General features: G+C 38.0%; 1 protein-coding gene across 2 annotated transcripts in view; it reads right to left on the bottom strand.

Annotated features, from left to right (window-relative positions):
- Window positions 1-500: 500 nt before the first annotated feature.
- gulp1a (GULP PTB domain containing engulfment adaptor 1a) overlaps window positions 501-15,637 on the bottom strand; it is a 111,310-nt gene continuing 96,173 nt past the window's right edge. The window contains exons 6-13 of one of the 2 annotated variants that reach the window (XM_063006060.1): window positions 15,045-15,143; window positions 11,765-11,902; window positions 9,399-9,515; window positions 9,190-9,276; window positions 8,872-9,096; window positions 7,950-8,079; window positions 5,624-5,718; window positions 501-1,330 (exon numbers count right to left, since the gene is read on the bottom strand). In XM_063006060.1, coding sequence (XP_062862130.1) covers window positions 1,259-1,330; window positions 5,624-5,718; window positions 7,950-8,079; window positions 8,872-9,096; window positions 9,190-9,276; window positions 9,399-9,515; window positions 11,765-11,902; window positions 15,045-15,143 — 963 coding nt within the window. In that variant the 3' untranslated portion in view covers window positions 501-1,258. The remainder of the gene's footprint in view (window positions 1,331-5,623; window positions 5,719-7,949; window positions 8,080-8,871; window positions 9,097-9,189; window positions 9,277-9,398; window positions 9,516-11,764; window positions 11,903-15,044; window positions 15,144-15,637) is intronic. The other variant, XM_063006059.1, reaches the window with a different exon arrangement.

Below are 15,637 nucleotides of genomic sequence, written 5' to 3'. Positions count from 1 at the left end.
CATTATATATACAGTATAATGCACATGCTACAGCTGTATGGCTTCATAGTCACAGAGTATGTGTGCTTGACTAACCTGTCTGCAGTCCAGATCTGCCTTCTATTAAAAATGATGGCACATCATGAAGAGAAGAATCAAACGACGGCAACCACGGACTGTTGAGCAGCTCAAGTCTCGTAAAAATTCAACCATTAAGAAGGGTCATCAATAGGAACGTGATGTAACACAGTGGTGAACACGCCTCGGTCCCTGCTTTTTTGAGCGTGTTCAAAAAATTCTAAATAAAATTCTAATTTTGAATTTAAAGAATACAATTAAGTTAGACAGTGAAAACACTGGAAATCTTTTCTTGGTACTTTGTTAATTACCTAGTGTGAAGGTAAAAAACATCAGCACAGTGATAGCGAGCCTGGAAGGTAATGTGCCAAACAAGAATGAGAAAACACCAAACATTTTAACACAAGGTTTACAAAACATTTAAAATGACTAAACGAACAAGCTCACATTAATGTCTTTAATGACAACAACAACGATGACTAAAATATTACACAGAGTTAAAAAAAATAAAGAAAACCAACAAAAACAGAGGTGTAAATACGTGGACGTACGGAGTCTTCCTCACAAAGTGCTTTCTGGTGCAAGAATATTCTAAAATAGAGAATATCAAATACAGAGCAATTTAATACAAGTACACATTTACACAAACACTGTAGGTATGAAGTTATAAAAACATCAAAAAATATTAAGTTCCAGTTAAGAAAATATTACAATGATTTTAATGTAATAAAGAGAAAAGTAACGCTACATGTGATCCGTCAGTAAAAAGTGTGAGTTTGAGATTTAACCGCTGTATGAATGCATGACTGTGTTTAAAAAAAAAAAGTAAGTAACCGTTACGCTACATTAGCCGCCTTAAAGTGGACGTTTGTCTGACATAATAATGAATTAACATATGAATGTGTGTGGGAATAAAAGAGAATATTGTGGGTGGGTTTTTAAAAAAGCTTTAATACAGGCCGTACCTCTGTTTTCCCATCAACACTGGGGCTCCCAAAATCCATCATGTCAGTATGTCGGTACACTTTATATAAAAATAGTCATCTACTGTAGCATTCAGACTTCAATATACATTTTGTAAACCAAATTACAAGCCAATATAAACGTCAGGACAGAACACTGATGCACTGACTCCAGACCCGAGTTTGACACTTTAATACAAACGTGTTAACAGATAAGTAACAAAAATGTCTTCCTGGCTTTAGCAGCGGCCGTCGAGAGGATCGAGGGAAAAAACTGTGCCCTCTACTGTTAGTCCCATTTTGAACCCCTCCTGCAAAACACACAGGAATGAAATGAGGACAGGGTTCCAGCGCTGTGATGTTTATAGACATACAAACACAACAGTGACGTGCTTCATGATGTGTGATGATACACATGATTACATGAAAAGCATATACATTCAAATGAACACAATAATACATAAAAGAGAAACAGAGGATTGACTGAACAGATAAACTTGATGAAACAATGACACACTGGTACAGTGAAACAGGAATTCAACAACTTTTTATTGAATATATTTCTCTGCATACAAATACAATATATACACGCAAATATAAACAAAGCATCCTTTAGGACTCCACCAAACCACACTGAGATAAGCAGTGGTCTTATTGTCTATGGTAAATCTACACAGGAGTAGATCTGTCTAAAATATTCCCAAGAGCTCAAGTCACAAAATATCCCTAAAAAAAAAAGGACCCAAATGTCTCCCAACAAAAGGGACTAGGCACAAACAGCAATCATTAGAAGGCAGCAGAGAAAACCAAAGAAAAGTAGTGCTCATCTGACATAAAGAAAGGATGACCTTATTTCAGGATGATGTTCTATATAGAAATAATCAACATTGAAACTTTGACAACAATAGAGCATTTCATGGTAAGATCACTCTACCAAGAGCAAACATGATGATGGTCGTGTGATGGTGTGGGGATGTGACAAAGCTGAATGACTTTCCACCATCAACCAAGCAGTTCATGTCTGAAATATTAGTGGTGCGCCTGATTTGAAACAGGTCAGCTAAAAAGTCTAATATTATAGAATGAAAGAATTTAGGTGCTGTAGCTGCCGCTAAAGGTGGTGCAACCAGTTAAGGGGGCAGTTATGGTGGTAATATTACTAATAAAACACAAGTGATACAGGTTTTGAGTAACTTTGTTTCTTTAATAAATGAAATCAATCAAATGTGAACATTAAAATTTGCTTTAGGAACAAACACTATTTGGTGTAACAAATCTGCAACAACAGTCACGACAGAGGCAACATTAATACTGAGAACAAACCAAAAGACCTCACATTTTATGCCTAGTTCACACTACACGTTTTTTGCCCTGATTTTCGCTCGCCGACTGGTCGCTTGGTAGATTTGCCGACTCAGGAGCATTTCTGTGTTCGCTCGGCGATCAAAACTCAGCTCTCAATCGCTATGTGTGAACTACTCAACAACTCGATCCGAGTCACTCGATCCGAAGAGAGATAAAAAGGTGGGACAGGGGCGTAATATAGTTTATATCAGAATACATCAGCACACACAAGTTTTACAGTATTTCTGAGCTTATCGTTCTCTACAAAACATAACACCAACGCTGCATTGCAAAAATATTTATTAACCTCCAACTCACAATAGAACAATCCAAGCTGTTCTTATTTTTTCCACACCGACTTGAAAGACTCCCGATTACAAGAGATCCAGTTGTGTAGAGTGAACTGTACAGCGACCTGACAACTTGGGAAGTCGAGTAGTGTGAACTTGGCATAACTTTCATACTTTAGACAGTAATGAAAGTCGGTTTTGAGTGATTCAGTAGTGACATGATGGAGAACAGAAGATCTTTGCCTAGATGTACAAACATGTAGAAACCAAATTAATATCGGCTGTGTGAAAATAAATAATGCCAGCATGACACCGAGGTATGAACAGAAACATGAGAAAAAGTGAAAAAGAGAGAGAATACAAACCATCTCTGACGCTGTCAGCAACAGAAAAAAGACAGGAAACAGGAGAGGTAAGACTCAGCAAATAAATATTTAAGCTACACATATATTAGTGTTTAATATTTCATAAATTTAAATCACCTCTGTGACATTTAAGTTGCTGAACATGCTTGGAGGAGAATACTGATTATTACCAACTGATTTATTCAGTACATGTAAGCTATCAGATGCCTGTTTGACTAGTGTTGCTTTATTTAACAGAAGAATGCTTCCTGTCAGTTCCAGACAGCAGTTCCAGTTATGCTCTCTTGGATTCCCAGCGCCTTTTCAATTAATTTGCTATTATGACAGGATTTTAATAGGAAGCAATTAGCACACAATACGCTAGCCAACTACACTGAGATCCTGTGTTTGAATCTCAGCGTTGTTATCGTTTACACAGACATGATTATCGAGAGGGGGTCGTCGGCCTGAGTAAAATTAAAGAAGGTTGCATAAGGAAGTACATCTGCCGTGAAAAACTGTACCAAATTAGGTATGCAGACCAGAATGATCCCCTGTGGCGACGACTAATAGGTAGGAAGCAATAAAGGCAGGTAATCTTTTCACAGTAGTAAATGTGAAGCATTCTGAGATCTTTCCTTATTTAATCTCATTAGCAGTCCCCACTTCTCAGCTGCATAAACTTTTTCGACCCCGTCCGCTGTTTGGTGCCAGCGCTCATTTTAAAAGAAACGACTTCTGACAGCCTGACTGATCACCAGCTGCTGGCATAAATGTAAGGGTTCAGCTTATATTATAGGTTCTCTAGTCCTTAAATAAAAATGCATGACAGTTTTATTGTACATTGTAAATTATATGTACATTGACTGTATACTGAATACACACTATAGAGACGCCAGCAGTCAGAACCAAAATCATTCTGTATGTCAAAATACTGAGTCAATAAATCAGATTTTGATTCTGATGTGCAAATATACCTACTCACATAACTATTGGATGAAACAGTATAATTGAGGTGAATGTTTGAATAATGTTACACTACTTGTTAGCGACTCTCTACAGCCAAAAGTAGGTGGACATACTTAAGTGGACATACTTCTAGCTATTAAGTTCGGGTGTTTCAACCACATCCATTACTTACAAGTGTATTGGTGCATAGGAGAACAAAGTGGCATTGTAGATACTTGATAGAACCTGCCATAACAAACATAACCTTATGCCTAGTTCACACTACACGATTTTGTTGACTAGTCGGCGCTAGATTTGGCGGCTCTGAAGCAACTCTGTGTTCGCTCGGCGATCGAAACTTGGCTTTCAGTCACTAAGTGTGAACTACTCAACAACTCGATCCGAGCGGCTCACCGAGCGCTCTGCGACTGAGGTTATATACCTAGCATGTCAAATATCTGGATATGAGTTGGCCGACTGGCAACGAGTGCGGTGTCGAACAGCCAATGAGAACGCAATTTACGGGGTGAGAGGAAACGCGGGGTAGAAGTTGTAAAAAGGTGGGAAGGGGCATAATATAGTTTATATCAGAAAACATCAGCACACACAAGTTTTACAGTATTTCTAACCTTATCGTTCTCGACAAAACATAACACCAACGTTTCATTGCAAAAAATATTTATTAACCTCCAACTAACTATAGAACAATCCCTGCTGGTCGTGTAGCCAAATCCACTCAGATTCATTTATTTTTTCTCCTTGATTTTACGCTGCACATCAGCGCACAAACTTTGATCGCTTGCTTATTGTTGATGTGCATTTTTGGACGTGGTATCATTATACCTCTCATCACTTCTCGCGTTTGTTTTTGTGATAAAACATAGTTTGGGAGACCAGAGAAGCTCGCCTGCGATTCCAGTTGGTGACAGATGGTGTAGTGTGAAACCCCCTATCACTGATCAGTCATGTAGTGTGAAAACCACACCGACTTGAAAGACTCCCGATTACAAGAGATCCAGTTGTGTAGTGTGAACTGTGCAGCGACCTGACGACTTGGAAAGTCATGTAGTGTGAACTTGGCATTACATAGTGAGCTATTCTATTCATAACTGCAGTTTATTTGTAGATCTTACTAGAGCTTCTCACATGCCATTGGTTCTAAGGGTGTAACATGAGGCTCTGTTAATCCTTTACCAGCTGTTGGGTTCTTGAGCAAGGATCTTTACCCGCAATTGCTTAGATTGTATACTGTCATAGCCCTAAGTTGCTTTGGATAAAAAGATGTCTGCTAAATGCTATAAATGTAAATATAAGTCCATATTAATGCCCACTGTTATGTGTCCACATACTTTTGGAGATAGAGTGCACATTAACCTCGAATATAAAAAATAAAAGAACATCAAAGTTGTCTCGGATTTTTGACTACACTTAAAGTAAGGGAATCAGAACTGATTCAAGCTATAATTATGTCTCATTGCAGGGTCAGAACTAAAGAACAGCATATTCAGAAAAATTTCACTGAGGTCCTAAGAGTTCCCTGAAGGAAATTAGTTCAAATAAAAAATGGGATTTGTTGCTCAGTACCTTCTGCTCCTGCTGCTGGCCATTTACACCAGTCAATTTCCTGTAATTATTTACCTTATGTGCAATTGTCCATAATTTAGAGACATGAAATCACCTGCATCTCATCCAGTCGTGACTGCACATCGGGGGGAAAGTTGGCAGCACCGCAAATGAACGGGTCGAACGGTTCGGCGTCAAACAGGTCCCTCCCTGTAGGGCACGACAGGAACACAATGTCATCAACCAAGCTGAAAAAAGTCCTGATGTATGACAAACTGGGTGATGTGCTGATAACTCATCTCTCACAGTTTAAGACATTTATATAACAGTGGCATGGCATGTTCATACTGTCAGGGAGAGTGAAAATAATGCTATTATATAATATTTGTTTTTAGCAAAGGTACCGATACAACCCTCCACTGCTGACTGAGGAGCGTCGCAACAGAGACACGTCCCCTTCATCACCTGTGTGGTACAGACTGCATCTTTTTACCTGCACGAGGCGAGTTCTTATGCGGACCAGCCTTGGAGAGCCACACCCTGATCAGCATTATTCCTCAACTCAGCCAGCAAAGGTCGTAACCAGTTATGAGAAACCCTAGTCTGGCTTTCCCACCCTGTGAATAACAATCGTTGTTCATGTGGTTGCCCAGCCCAGACGGATGGCAGAGCTGAGATTTGATACAATGTATTCGAAATCGCAGCTCTGGTGTGCTAGCGTATTTTACCGCTGTGCCACCTGAGCGGCCAACCCTCTTATACTTTGTCCAGGTTTGGCCTTTATAGGGCACTAACAAGTCCCCCCCTTGGACATTGCATAATCATATCAGTAACAGCCTTTCATCAGTACACTACGAATGCAATACCTTACTGAGGTCAGTTTATGAACTAAAATGCTGACTGCTGTGTGATTCAGTAAGATAAAATCCAATAGGTTTGAGAAAACACCATCATAAACAAATATGAAGAGTTGTGATAGATGTACGAATGTGTGAATATAATAAAAGTGTGACATAATTAAATGGGTGGGATAAGATGTAGAGGTACAGTCTGTGATATGAATCAGAGGTTAGAACAGCAATGACACGGTATTTCATCATACATGCGATTTGGGTGGAAATCTCATTTAGAACTGCACTGCAAGCAAAACTGCTCAGGTCATGAATTTAATACAAATAAAATAAAAGTGTGAACTTGGCATTTAGTCAAAATTATTGGTTTTCCCAAGCCCAACGTCTGACCCACCAAGCAACAAAATATTAAAGGTGTGTAATGTTTGGTTGGTTTGTTTTCAAGGCTTGAAATAATGGTTTGTACATTTGATTTTAATTGCTCTTATATTGCATGTCCATATTAGTGCATATTAATGATCTTGGAATGGGACGTCCAACATGTTCATGGTTGGCTGCCCATATACTTTTGACCACGTTATATATTTGAATAGAGATGTAAACCTCTGTGGTGAAACCTGGTCAAGAAACAATGTACTGTAGATACACAATGCATTCAATGACTAAATGTAACCTGGCATACACAGATCAGTGATAACATTAAAACCACCTCCTTGTTTCTACACTCACTGTCCATTTTATCGGCTTCACTTACCATATGTAAGCACTTTGTAGTTTACAATTACTGACTGTAGTCCATCTGTTTCTCTGCATGCTTTCTTAGCCCCCTTTCATGCTGTTCTTCAATGGTCAGGACCCCCACAGGACCCCCACAGAGCAGGTATTATTTGGGTGGTGAATCATTCTCAGCACTGCAGTGACACTGACATGGTCGTGGTGTGTTAGTGTGTGTTGTGCTGGTATGAGTGGATAAGACACAGCAGCGCTGCTGGAGTTTTTAAACACCTCACTGTCACTGCTGGACTGAGAATAGTCCACCAACCAAAAATATATCCAGCCAACAGCGCCCCGTGGGCAGCGTCCTGTGACCACTGATGAAGGTCTAGAAGATGACCAACTCAAACAGCAGCAATAGATGAGCGATCGTCTCTGACTTTACATCTACAAGGTGGACCAACTAGGTAGGAGTGTCTAACAGAGTGGACAGTGAGTGGACATGGTATTTAAAAACTCCAGCAGCGCTGCTGTGTCTGATCCACTCATACCAGCACAACACACCAACACACCACCACCATGTCAGTGTCACTGCAGTGCTGAGAATCATCCACCACCTAAATAATACCTGCTCTGTGGTGGTCCTGACCATTGAAGAACAGGGTAAAAGCAGGGTAAAAAGGTATGTAGAGAAATAGATGGACTACAGTTAGTAATTGTAGAACTACAAAGTGCTTCTGTATGGTAAGTGGAGCTGATAAAATGGACAGTGAGTGTAGAAACAAGGAGGTGGTTTTAATGTTATGGCTGATCAGTGTAGGTGGCAATGTAGAAAGTGAAGTAAGTGAAAGAATGATTATAAGGTTAGAAACTGACTGATCTCTGTTGGTCTTGCTGGAATGGGAGGAGGTGAAGCATTACTGCCTGGGAGTGGAACCAGGGGAGCCACCGGAGAGAATGGTACCATGTCGAAAATATCTGTAGGAGCTGTGGAGTTGTTACCCCCCTGCAAAAACAATGATCAAAGACAAAATCATTTTCTTGTACTTTTAGAATTGCAGACTCACCAGCATTTCTAGATTTCTAGACTGTTTAAGTGCTGCCTAATATATTTCAACCCTGGACAGGTACCAGAGGTACCTTACATTTACATTTATCCTATTTAGCAGTTACTGTAATTCAACACAGTTCAATAAATTTAGCTTTTCAGAAATAAAGGTTCCGAGGCCCAATAGTGGCAACCTGGTGGTGGGGCTTGAACTGGCAACCTTCCTTCTGAACCTTACAGCATATTAACTGCTCATCTACCACTGCCCTCCACAATCAATTAACAATCAATGCTTTTCAATTCACCTGTCAGTGATTTTAATGGCGAAGTTGATGGGTGTGAACATGTAAATTACACAAGCACCAACACCTCACACTAGGGTACAATGATACGCTAGTGTTAGGACCACACATTAGCTTACCATGATGAAACTCAAACCTGCACCACTCGCCTCCATGATACTTGTACCAGCATCACACACCCTTTAACAAGATTGACAATTTGGGCACATATATGGTGGCTGTACCTAAGGGTTTAATAAGGTGGGACAGTGATAGCTTCAGATAGTGATCTGAAGGTCATCACCGCCAATTGGGCCCTGTTGGGCCCCTGAGAAAGGCCCTTAACCCTTAATTTTGCACAGTATTCGGTCACAATTGTAGGTCACTTTAAATAAAAGTGTCTGCTAGCAGACGCTAAATGTAACGTAATATAGAGCAACAGAACAGAAAGAACGAGGAAGAGCAGTACTCGAGGTCGAGGCAGCCCAGCTTCGGTGAGAGGTTTGGGCAGAGCAGGTTTGGACGGGGGAGGGGTCAGCACCCCGGTCGATATGCTGGAGTCGGGAGAGCTCATTGGTGTTAGTGTAACAGAAGAGATTTCTAAACAGGAGAAGGAGGTGAGATTGTGACACCAGAAGAGAGAGGAAGGGCTCTGCAGCATGTACGCCTCATTAGTTGAGTTAATGTGAAGCAGCTGCACAGAGGAAAGATCAAAGATTAAGGAAACATTACAGGAGTTTAGAAGGTTGTAGCTGTTAGATGGCATTTGGAGACACGAGGTCCTTACAGGTGGTACTTGAGCAATCAGCAGTTGTTTCTCCAGCACCTGTAACTGCGTCTTCAGTTCTGAGTTTTCAGTCTCGAGCTCCTGAATCTGTGAGGACGAGAGGGAGTTTTTTATTACTAAAACTGAGAGCTTCATTAAGAAATGAGATTTTTACGTTGAAACATGGATGGGTGCTGAAATAAGACATGGAAACATCACATGTTGCAGACCCTTTTCTGTAGGCTTGCTATTTGTTTCCTCGTCTCCACATCTTTCCCTCCTGACTCCAAGAATTTTTTGTATGCCAGGTCAAAAGCCTGGCCGATGGTCAAAGTGATCTCCTCTGCCTAAAAGAGTCAATAAATAAATAAATAATAGATTAATAAAAATAATAAAAAATAAAAAAGCCACCCCAGGACATAGCCAATCTTTGTAGGCACCCTGCAGGCCGACAGCACTGCAGAGTCAAACCCGGATCCTAATAGACCACAGTGCCACTTAATCGCCTACCAATTTTTTCCCCAATTTTTTCCAATTCCTGAGTCTCCAATAACAGATTCCAACTTTGACATTCCTGATTTATAATCCACCTTCAAGTGACATTCCTGATTTATAATACACCTTCAAGTGACATTCCTGACTTATAATCCACCTTCAAGTGACATTCCTGATTTATAATCCACCTTCAAGTGACATTCCTGATTTATAATCCACCTTCAAGTGACATTCCTGATTTATAATCCACCTTCAAGTGACATTCCTGACTTATAATCCACCTTCAAGTGACATTCCTGATTTATAATCCACCTTCAAGTGACATTCCTGATTTATAATACACCTTCAAGTGACATTCCTGACTTATAATCCACCTTCAAGTGACATTCCTGACTTATAATCCACCTTCAAGTGACATTCCTGACTTATCCTCCTCACTCCTAATGTCCAGTATACTGGACATTTTTTTTCTGGGTTTTATAACTTGACAGGAAGTTTTACTTTGTTACACTCACTTTTAGACACTCCAACACAACTCTGTCTTTCTACTGGTTGGTCAAAGACATTGAGAATTTTTTTTAAGCTTCTTGAAAAAAGACCCGAAGATGGCAGCTGTTGAGAAAGACGCTTGTTGCCTCCGTGACCGAACAAAACATACGTTTTTATCTATTAATGTGCACATATAACCAAAGTGTTTTAGAAATGATGTATTTTTAGAAGGTTTTTGTAATGATTGGTAACAATATAAGCGATGAATATGTATTTACGCATACTTAAATTTCGAGCAAATGTTCTATGTCCAGCCAGCTGGACATTTGGATTTAACGTATTGAATGTTGTTTAGTTTGTCATGCTAACTATGAATTAGAGGATGTGCATCAGTATTACTTTTTGCATTTTTCGTGCTGTACATATCTTTTTCGTGTATGTTAAGGGCTGACAGTAGATGAGGTGCTTAAATTACTAGATGATAGTAATAGACTGCAGTGTTGAGAGTAGTGGGATGAATATCAACAGGATAGTGATAGGGAGTCAAGTGATTCTAAGCCAAGATGTTAGATGCAGTGGGGCAGAGCACTTGCCAGTGGTGGGTAGTGATAGCACCAGCTTTCAGAGGTGCAGAAACCCTGGCTGCACCAAAAAATCAAGCATAAGATGTTTAAAATGTAATGTATTTCTTTGCATTCAAGTTGAACGAAACTGCTTTTATGAGTTCCACACAAGGTCCCGTTAAAAAAAGAAAAGAAAAACTCAAAGCTGAAATGCAAAAGGTTTTGATTTGAATAATTTAGATATCATTTATTTTCAAAATATTTATATTGAAAGATAGATATGTGGATAATTTAAAATTTAAAATTAATATTCACAAACTGAATATTCTGTTTTATGTTTTAGTAATGTTCCTTGTTTTTTAAAATATATCTATGAAAGGAAAGTTTGTTCATAAGAAAAGGGGAAATGAACAAAGCTAAATGTTTTAATTAAAAAATTTGAGTTTTCATTTTTAAGGTTTGAGTTTTTAAAATTAAAAGTTTTAAATTAAATATTTAAAATATTCATATAAATAATTAAAATGTAAATTTTAACTTCTGTATAAACTAGTATATGCTTTTTAATATTATAAACATGTATTACATTATGCCATAAATGTACAATACTTGATATGTCACATGTTATAATGGTAATAATAATATGTAAATTTTTTCAGAATCTTGCACATTTCATGCTCTTAATTCCAAATGTCCAGTATACTGGACACTAAATAACTCACAGTCCCCAAGCAAAATTTCTTTTTTTTTTGTATAATGTCATTTAAAAGGCTGAAATGAACAAGTGTTGTTACAGGATATTGTTTGTTTTCAAAGCGTCCAATCTCGGGGGTGAGGAGGTTATAATCCACCTTCAAGTGACTTTCCTGATTTATAATCCACCTTTGGAGTTGGTCATCGTCAAATGTATATAATTATAAATGTGTCCCAATACTTCTACTCCTAAATTATAGTCTTATATTGGAACACTGCATTTATTAAGAGTTACTACCTACATATACTGTACAACCAAGCACCAATTTAGAAAAAATCTCTATAAAGGACCATCTTACACATTTTTCACTGTCGAACACGTAGCAGAGATGTTTGTTGGTTTCAGAGTCTTTGCAGATAAATGTAAATATTCTTTTATCTGTTTTATCATCAGCACAGAATGATATCCGATGCAACTGACAATTGTGATGAACTTCCTGCAATGAAAGCAAGAGAGAAGAATTTTTTAAGATTTTTAAATAACAAAGTTTCAAAGTTTTTACTTAAAGTTTAAACATACTTGATTTATATCTGTTGTATAAATACTCTGAATGGGTTGGAGGATATTATAAATATAAAATAAATAAAATTTTTGCCATTAGATGCAAAGTGTGTTTTCTCCACCAGGGGGCACGAGAGAGTTCGAACACATTTTCAGTACAATAATAAACAATTTAATTAACTTTTTTTATTAGTCCGGTACAATAAAAGCCAAACCAATATGTGCATGAACCTTCATACATTTATCTGTGTAAAAGAAAACACAGACAACAGAAGACACAATTTTACTGACCAATAGTTTTATATCAAACTACAAGTGTCCATATTGTAATAACTTAAGCTTCAGCTTCAGCTTCAGCTTCAGGGGTTTGTTTTGGGTTTGTTAAGCCATAAAGTCAGTTAGCCATGAATAATCCCCAAAATGCCATGATATACATTATATGGACAAAAACATGTAAACACCTGACCTTACGCTTGTTGGACATCCGATCCCAATACCATACGTATTAATAACAGACTCCACTCTTCTGTGATGGCATATAACAAGATTTTGGAGTGTGTATGTGGAAAATGTGTGCCTATTCATTCAAAAGAGCATTTAGTTAATAGTGTTCAGTGAAGCAGAGGCCACTGGAGTTCCTCCACACCAAAAATGTCAACCATACCCATGAACCTCACTTTTTGCACAGAGGCTCAATCATGGAATTGAAAAGAACCCTCCCTTAACCCGTTGCTACAAAGTTGGCACAAATACAGCAACAATACAGAGATTTATTTTACACCTGTTAGCAATGGGTGTGACTAAAACGCACAAATTCAATAATCACTTTGGCCATATAGTGTACATGCCCTACACAACAGTATGTAAACTTCAGATTTTTGTTGTATGAGTGTGGGATGGATTTATATTCACAGACTAAACATAAACTTTTATTATCCATTCACAACAACAGATAGTGCCAATCAGACAAAACATAAGCCTTTAATTCAGTCTTGGAAAATCTAGCAGATTGTTTTGACAATAAGGTGAATGTCATTTTCATAAGATTTAAAACCTGTAATTTATGTCAAAATATAAACTTTTATAAATTATGCTGGCCCACTATAACTGGGATCCAGGGTTCGAATCCTCAGCGGTGCTATCGTGTGGTCAGGTGTCTACACACAGACAGGATTGGTTATGACGTTTGATTGGCATGTTACTGCATTGTGCCCAAAGATTTTGTGAAAACTGAACCTACTGTGACTTTGACCAAAAAAAAGCGGTTGTAAAAACATATAAATATAAATGAATACATTTACTTGTATTATTATGAATATAAAGAATGTAACAATCTAAAATAATAATCTATCTTAATTAATTTTGCATTTTCAAACATGCCAAATTTCTGGACAAGAAATATATTTTAGAGCTAGCCCTGATTCACAGTAAATAAAATATGTGTTTATAGTAATAATAATAATAATAATAATAATAAATTAATAACAAAAATGAACTAACTAAACTACAAATTATAATGTATTTATGACCCCACACTTAAGCCAGTGATTAATTCTATAATTAATATAATGAGATTATCAATTATCCCTCTGAAATGTATTCCAGCCTCTAAGGCGCATTCACTGATGGTTTCTCTGATGTTTTAAGGTTAATTGATGATAAGTTTTAGGGGATTTTTCAACATAATGGTTCAAAAACAGATATAATTTCTAATTTATTCTGCAGTGTAAGACACCATGCTGTGATAAAGAATGTTTAATCCAGTGGAGGAAGAAAAGATCAGATAAAAACCTCGACATCGAGCACTAATCTCATAACAAATCCAATTCAGTCACAAGAGGAAACACACCAGAGGTTTTAGTATTTCATTCAACACAAACATCTGCACATCATTTCATATGAGAACACTTTCTGTCATACAGTCATAAAGAAATGTGTCTCAGAATGATGTGTGATCGCTGTAGAGAAATAAAACAGTAACTCGGGGTGTAAGAAAAACGTCGCACTTCTTAATGTTGTATCAGACGTTATAGAACTGAACTCAGGTGTTTTAGTCACAACAGTTGTGTAAGAAATTAATTATATCAAGGAAATTACATGCTTCCAACTTTGCATCCTAGGGATCAGTTTAGGGAATGCCTTTCCTGTAGCATGACTGTGCCCCTGTGCACAAAACAAGCTCTATAAAGACATGAAGAAAATCTCGGTTTAAAGAAACTCCAGTGTCCTGCACAGAGCCCTGACCTCAGCCACACTGAACAGCTTTAGAATGAACTGGAACAACAATTGATGCTTTCTTGACCAACATCAGTGCCCAGCCATACAAATGCTCTTTTGGCTAAATTGACACAAATTCCTACAGACATTATTGTACTGTTGTTCATCTGTACTGTGTATTGTATTGTCCTGCACTTTTTGTTCTGTGTTGCACCCTGGTCCTGGAGGAACGTTTCGTTTCGATATGTACTTGTATATAGCTGAAATGACAATAAAGCGTCTCTTGAACTCTTGAACATACTTCTAAGACTTGTGAAAAGCTTTCTATAAAGAGGGATCACATAGAGGTCACTCTGTTTTAATACCATTTATTTTTGGGATGTCCAATAAGCTCATGGTCAGGTGTCCAAATACTTTTGGCCATATAGTGTACCTGTATTTAATAAGAGGAATAATACTGCACTGGAAACATTAAAACATTGTATTAAAAATGGATTTGATATGAATGTAGGATACCCGACATTACCCAGTCATACCCAGTCAAGGCAGTGGTAGCTTAGTGGTTAAGATACCAGTAATCAGAAGGTTACTGGTTCAAGCCCCACCATCACCAGGTTGACACTGTTGGGCCCCTGAGCAAGGAAGGCCCCTAACCCTCAATTGCTCAAATTGTGTTCGGTCATAATTGTAAGTCGCTTTAAATAAAAGCATCTGCTAAATGCCACAAATGTAAATGTCATATGCACAGACGATTGACCAGCTGATATCCAGTAAGATTAGAACCCATAATAATCCTGTAAATCCTTAACAGCAATTACACCACCATACATTATAAATCCTACAGGTACATATCAACAAACCTTTGTTTTAGGGTCTAATATCTTCACTCCGTAGATGGAGATCTGTAACTCCACTTTGGGAATCTTCTGTCCCTCTGACTTCTTGATGTGTCTTTGAAACTGCAGATACAAAAAGACAAATAAAATTCAGCCTAAGTTAGATATGAATGATTATAAACAGTATTTTACCCATCAGACTACACTGAAATATCCCAATCACAAAAGCAAGAATTCAATACTTTGTAGAATTTGAGGTAATAACTTGGTCTTCTTGAATATAATTCTACAAGCTTTGCACAACTGGACTTGAGCAGTTTATTCCATTCATGATGCCAGATCCTCTCAAGCTCTGGACTCAGACTGAATGGTAAGTGTCAATGAACTGCTCTTAGATCTCTTAGATGTTTTATGGGGTTTAAGTCTGGGCCACACATGGACATTCACAGACTCCTAAGCTGTTCAGAGATTCAACAATAGAGCTACTGTAGCACAAATTGCTGAAAAATGTCACGCTGGATATGACACAAAGGTGTCAGCAAACAGTGCATCCCAGCTGTATATGTGGCACAAGGAACTGTCTGTCCACATGATGTAAAAGAAAGCGATTCATCAGA

This window comes from Trichomycterus rosablanca, chromosome 12 (assembly GCF_030014385.1).
Source record: "Trichomycterus rosablanca isolate fTriRos1 chromosome 12, fTriRos1.hap1, whole genome shotgun sequence".
NCBI classification, from domain to species: domain Eukaryota; kingdom Metazoa; phylum Chordata; class Actinopteri; order Siluriformes; family Trichomycteridae; genus Trichomycterus; species Trichomycterus rosablanca.
The sequence above is the reverse complement of the archived record's forward strand: the minus strand, read 5'-3'. Positions and strand labels throughout refer to the sequence as shown.